The following is a 6,000-nucleotide window of genomic DNA, read 5'->3' as shown; positions in this document are numbered from 1 at the left end:
GGGCTGGAGGTTACAGATCTGGCCCTGTGACCAGAAGTTTGCCGGTTCGATCCCCAGGGCCGACAGTCCATGACTGAGGTGTCCTTGAGCAAGACACCTAACCCCCAACTGCTCCCCGGGTACCGTGGATAGGGCTGCCCACTGCTCTGGGCAAGTGTGCTCACTACCCCCTAGTGTATGTGTTCACTAGTGTGTATGTGGTGTTTCACTTCATGGATCGGTTAAATGCGGAGGTGGAATTTCCCTGGTTGTGGGATCAAAAAAGTATCACTTAATCACTTAAAGTTCCTGACTATGACCAAGTAGAGATCCTGATCATGCTCAAGGGAACACCATGTTTAAAATCTTTAGACTCCTCTGGAGTGACATGGCAGGAGTAGAACAGCAGAATCAGGTTTGATTAGATATAATATTTGGAACAGGACAGCAAGGAAATCCGTTTGGACAAGCCATGATAGACTGAAAAAGGTGATACATTTGATGTACTAATTCATATATGTGTCGATTGCACATAAATAAAATATATTGCAATACAGTTATTGGCAGAAGTAAGAAAACTGGAAAAAACACAACTGTATTGATGTATATTTTATTCATGCAGAAATGATGAACACATTTGAATCAAGTAAATTCAGAGCAGCACTTTTTTTAGCATAGAGCACCAGCTTAATGAAGAAGAAAAGGACACGTGCGAGATCACAGACAAGAAGTAGCTTTAATTTAATATTGTGAATTCTCAAAAGTTATTTTACAGCTTTCATCAAAAAAATGATAACAATCTATACAGTAGTTTTTGTCTTGGTTTTCCCTATCAATAGAACTGCTCAGTGTGTATCCATTCAAAGACATAAAAAAGAGAAAAAGACAGAATGAGAGAGAGAGAGAGAGAGAGAGAGAGAGAGAGAGAGAGAGAAAGAGAGAGAGAGAGAGAGAGAGAGGGAAAAGAAAGAGAGGGAACCAGCTTTTTGGTTTGAGTCTTGCTTCCTACAGTAATGCTTGTTGCTTTATGAGCTGTCCATCCTAATCATTAAGATGGATTCACATACAAAGAGGCCATTGTAGAAGCCATATATTTAGAATTCATATGAAAGGGGAAAAAAGCCCCACAAAAAAGAGTGAAAATATGTGAGAAGAACCCAATCGTGGCTCTGTCATCAGTGGCTTCTGTTAAAAAGTCCTCACACACAAGCATTCACTCAGAATTACGCAGAATCACACACAGAAAGCAACACCAGCAAATGAAAAGCCATATTCTCTCTCCGGCGGCAGCTTGCAGACACTACGCTACACAAACACGCCACTTTAGACCATTCACAAAGGGCCCTGCACTTTGAAGCCTGATCACTTGGGGCTCTGTTGGCGATATTGTTATGAGGGGGGCAATTTGGCTGACACAAGAAAGAGAGTTAGCAATGAAGCAAACATAGTTAGCGAGAGCGCAAGAACTGGAGAGCCAGGGGCCCCCAGAGCTAAGGGCAGATCATTGTGCTCTGACAACCACACCTCTCAGTTAGAGTCAGCAGTATTTACTGCAGGACTATGATGGCACCAGAAAAACCAAAAACAGACACACGTACATGCAAAAGTGTGCCACCGTCTGCACCGTCAAACCACCAGAATGTCACTCTCTGTGCTGATAGTGAGCCAGCACAATATGGCTTTTTAGGTTCCCCCACCCTCATGGATCTTTGATGCAAACACACATTAATAGAGCACAAACAGAAAATTAAAAAGGCAGCCTTTTGTTTTAAATTAATAATAAAGTGCACCCCCATCCCCCTAGCAACACACAGCTGCAACAGACATTAAATATGAATCATACACTCTCTCCATACACCTCCAAACGCAAAAGCTCCTCATTATCCTTTATAATCCAAACACATACAAAAAGGACAAACATATTCGCTTAACCTTCCCTGCTTTGCTGAGCTGGATCTTATAAACAGTATCTAGGTAAAACGGCCCAATTTGTGCTTTTTTTTCTTTTTTTCTTTTGTTCCGCATCGCAAAACCGTCCCTTGAGAAAATCAATGGTATCTTCTAATGGTCGTGATAATAACTGTACAAGTGATTGTATGCGAATGGGTTTGCATTGTTAAGGCATCTAAACTGCTGGTACTGGTATGAGTGAAAAGGGAAAAAGACAGAATATACAGATGTACAAGCAGGCATAAATAACTGAGAAATGAAAAGCAGAGAGAAATGTAAGAGGGAAATAAAGGGGAAAAAAGAAACACGAAAGAGAAAGAAAGTATTTTCATATATCATCCAAAAAATCCCCCCTTCTAGTTTCAAACACACTCTCAGAAGAGAATAGCCCATGCATATTATTAGTTTAACAACAGTATCAATTTTTGTAAGCCTCAAAGAGAAAAACAAAAAAGATATAGATTTATATATTCATCATATATATATATATATATATATATATATTTTTTTTTTAAAATCTACATAACTAAATGCTATCAGAATAAGATGCTACTTTTTGCCATACATTAAAAAATTCCAAAAAGGAAAACAAATTCTTTTAACTTACAAATTATACAAAAATAGACAATGGCTTTTTAATGAATGGAACTTAAAAATGGAAGCATGGCAAACACAAAAAGTAAATACAAACAATCCATGAAATACAATTTCAACGAGGACAACGGTGGTGATAAAACGACACATAACCACATAGAAACCTCCACGATCAAATAAAAGGGGAGGGGAAAAAAGCAATGTACAAACTCTAGAGATAAATACATTATGTATATGGATATTTTACAGAACCTATTCTTTATGTCCCGAATCCAAATTGTTGCTTTTCTTTTGCTAAAGTTGGCGAGATTGGGTATGTAGTACAGATCACTGGTGATGCTAAACTGACAAGCTGCCTTAAGACATTTTGATATAAATATATTTAACAATTTTGGCAAACAACAAAAACAACGCAAAAAAAGCATATGTACAAAATATATGACTACTAAAGGGAGCCAATCAAACTGTCATTTGCTGGGTGATTGACACATATTAAAGAACAGGTTATACAGTGCTGGCAAAATATCAGCATCCTCTGTTTATTCAAGTCATTTCCTTCACGGTCACCAAAAGAAAAACAAAAAGAAAAGAATTAAAAGGGGGTTGTTCTAGCAGCCGGCACTGAGCATATATCCTTCATCTGTGTCCCTTAATTTTATCCTTTACTGATGGTCACTTGGAGCAAAGGTCATAATCACAGTCTAATGTTTTTTTTCTTTCTTTTTTCTTTTTAAATATGAGAAAAACAAACTTCTTATGGCTTCATGATGCAGCTCCATATGACTATCCTTCAGCACATGTAAAAAATGCACTTAATTTTCAAGACTGAAAGCTACAATGGCAGAGCAACTCATAGTGTACTTTGTGGTGTTTTCCATTTTTTTGTTTACTGCATATTCTGGCACTGTCAAGCAGAAAATCATTTTGTACAAACATAAATATTGATTCAGCTGAAATTCTACTCTTTAAGCACTCTTCTCTTTCGTGGGGTCCAAGTTATTCACAGTGGGCCAGAAGCCTACTGACAATCAGCTCATGGCTACCTTTATAAGAGCTTTGCTGTCTCTAAAGACAAAATAACTGAACCAGCATGTACCTGAACACTCAACACAAAACATTACTGAAGACTATGGCAGTACAAATGAAAACAATGGAACAAAATTTATGGCAAACTTCATTTGTTGGCTTATGACTGGCGCCAGAACTAGGAATCCATCCTCACCTTGTTTATACAGAAAACACCTGTTTACACAGCTGGCCAATATGGTTTTTGTTTTGGCTATATAAATGTCTTAAACAACTTTAAATGAATATTCAGTAGGACTGATGATGACCTGCTTTGCTAAAGTTTTCTGCCATTTTCCATCGTGGCTACCCAGCATCCAGCTTTCAGGAACATTACAGTAACTGCTCTCATAGTGTCATGTGTTTATGGTACAGTCTGTATAAAAGGCATATGATGTCCACTTCATCAAAAAAAAACATGACCAGAATGAAAAAGGCTGTCACTCTCTCAGCGTAGGTAGCTCATGTGGACTCGTCCTTCAGCAGAGGAGGTCTAAAAATTCATTTAGAAAAATCAAACCACCACTACGCATTTCCCTTCATGTGAGATTCAGTTGAAAAAGGCCTGAGTTTTCAAAGTCTGGGTTTTATCTCTTTTTGTTCTGGCCACATGGAGACACCCTTGGTCCAGACCTAGTGTGTTTCGAACATGAGCCGATGTCAAATGTGCCTCTTCAGTAGCCCAGGAGCCACTACATGGGAGGAACAATCATGCCTGGGATAGCTGTTAAAGAGAGAGAGAGAGAGAGAGAGAGAGAGAGAGAGACAGAGAGAGTCAAAGAATCATTACTGTATTTACTTTCATGTTAAATTCAATGACAGACCCAGACAAAAGCAAAAGTTGTTGCATCCCACTGAAATGAAATGATAAGTCATGGTCTCTCTGCACTACAGGCTCAAACCTCTGGCCATTTTAGTGAATTACTGTACAGTAATGCACTAAGGATTGCTTGATTAATCCTACCACCCCCCTCCTTGACAAATTTGCATAAAGGTACAGAGTCTGATGGACCTATGGACCCTCTATGCATCTTTGTTTGTGTCTTATAAAGTTTTAAAAATGTTTCTGTTTCTTAATCAATAATTTTATCATGTTTAAAAAGCTTCACTCTTTAAAAGATGGTTATTAAGTGCAATTCTATTGTTTGTCCTTAAAAAAACAAAGATTACTCAATTAATCATCAAAGTAATTGGTAGGTTACTCAGTTACTAATATAATCACGTGACACTTAAAACAGCACACAGAAAGAAAATGAAATGCCATTCATACAGTGTGGGCTGCACACAAATTGGAAGGACAGAAGCACTGCAGTATGTCATCTATGCAAAAATCAATGTTAAAAACACAACTGATAAAAAAAGACATAAAGAGAACAAAGGAAAGAAGGAAGATACAAATGAGATGAAATATGCAGGGAAGCCCTATTTTTGCATCACTTACCATCATGCAGTATACAGTTTTGCACTGAGACAGCGTGTGATTCCCCAAGCAGAGGTAAAGATAATCTTTGTTCGGCACCATCCGCCTCGCTTTCTGTACGTCCTCTATGTTTAATTAGAGTCATTGTCAGGATAAATAGTGACTGGGTTTTATGGTTGTAAATCAGCCCCCCTCTCCCCCCATCAGGGACCCATTATGAGAACAATTCATCCACCCAATTAGTGATAAGACTACAGGACAGCCTCTCTGCCTGTGCTGTGATTGAGAGAGGCTCTGGAATGCATTAACTAATGTCTGTCTCCTTGAGATCCGCAGGGCTACAGGAGTCTAACAGTACATCCCTACAGTCAAAGGACAGAGCCTTTGCTAAGTGTACATGCAGAATATAGCTGGTGCGAGACTGAGGGACGAATCCACTAGAGGGAGGCTTTTCAGAAACACTGTTTCAATTGAAGTGCATGAGATGAATCACTCTCTACTTCTTGCCCCCTTGGGATGGAATCACATTTGTTGTTCATTTATTTCTTCGCATGACGTATGACAAACAAACCCGGGAAGTGATAAATAAACAAAGCCCACAATTTCATATTCTGACCCTCGTTAACTTGACTGCACTGCACAAACAGTTTGAGTATAGACAAATGCCATGTGCTTCTTAGTGCATGAGAGGCGAACATAGAGAATAATCCAACATTAAAAACAGTGGCATACATTTTGGCTCTCAGAAAGTGGTAAGAGAGAGAGAGAGAGAGAGAGAGAGAGAGAGAGAGGGAGAGAGAAAGAGAGAGAGAGAGAGAGAGAGAGAGAGAGGGAGAAAAAAGAGAAATTAGTAAGTTAGAAAGTAAGAGAAACAGAAATAGAAAGTGAAAAGTGACAGAAAAGAGAAAAGAGAGCCATATAGAAAGAGAGACAGAGAGAGGGAAAGAGAGAGACTCCCAAACAGCAGCATCTCCTTCCTCACCCCTTCCTGC

At 38.9% G+C, this 6,000-nt stretch overlaps 1 protein-coding gene across 6 annotated transcripts in view; it reads right to left on the bottom strand.

The window, feature by feature from the left end:
- Window positions 1-696: 696 nt before the first annotated feature.
- The window catches only part of ebf1a (EBF transcription factor 1a), a 158,740-nt gene continuing 153,436 nt past the window's right edge, over window positions 697-6,000 (bottom strand). For 4 of the 6 annotated variants that reach the window (XM_037540614.1, XM_037540615.1, XM_037540616.1 and 1 more), the window contains one exon: window positions 697-4,312. Coding sequence is in view for 3 of the 6 variants with exons in the window: in XM_037540616.1 (XP_037396513.1) it covers window positions 4,281-4,312 (32 nt within the window). In the remaining 3 variants the exon portion in view is untranslated. The remainder of the gene's footprint in view (window positions 4,313-6,000) is intronic. The other 2 variants (XM_037540618.1, XM_017698406.2) reach the window with 2 other exon arrangements.

The sequence above is a fragment of the Pygocentrus nattereri genome, chromosome 8, assembly GCF_015220715.1.
Source record: "Pygocentrus nattereri isolate fPygNat1 chromosome 8, fPygNat1.pri, whole genome shotgun sequence".
Lineage (NCBI taxonomy): Eukaryota > Metazoa > Chordata > Actinopteri > Characiformes > Serrasalmidae > Pygocentrus > Pygocentrus nattereri.
Note: the sequence above shows the minus strand (reverse complement) of the source record. Positions and strands in the feature narration are given on the sequence as shown.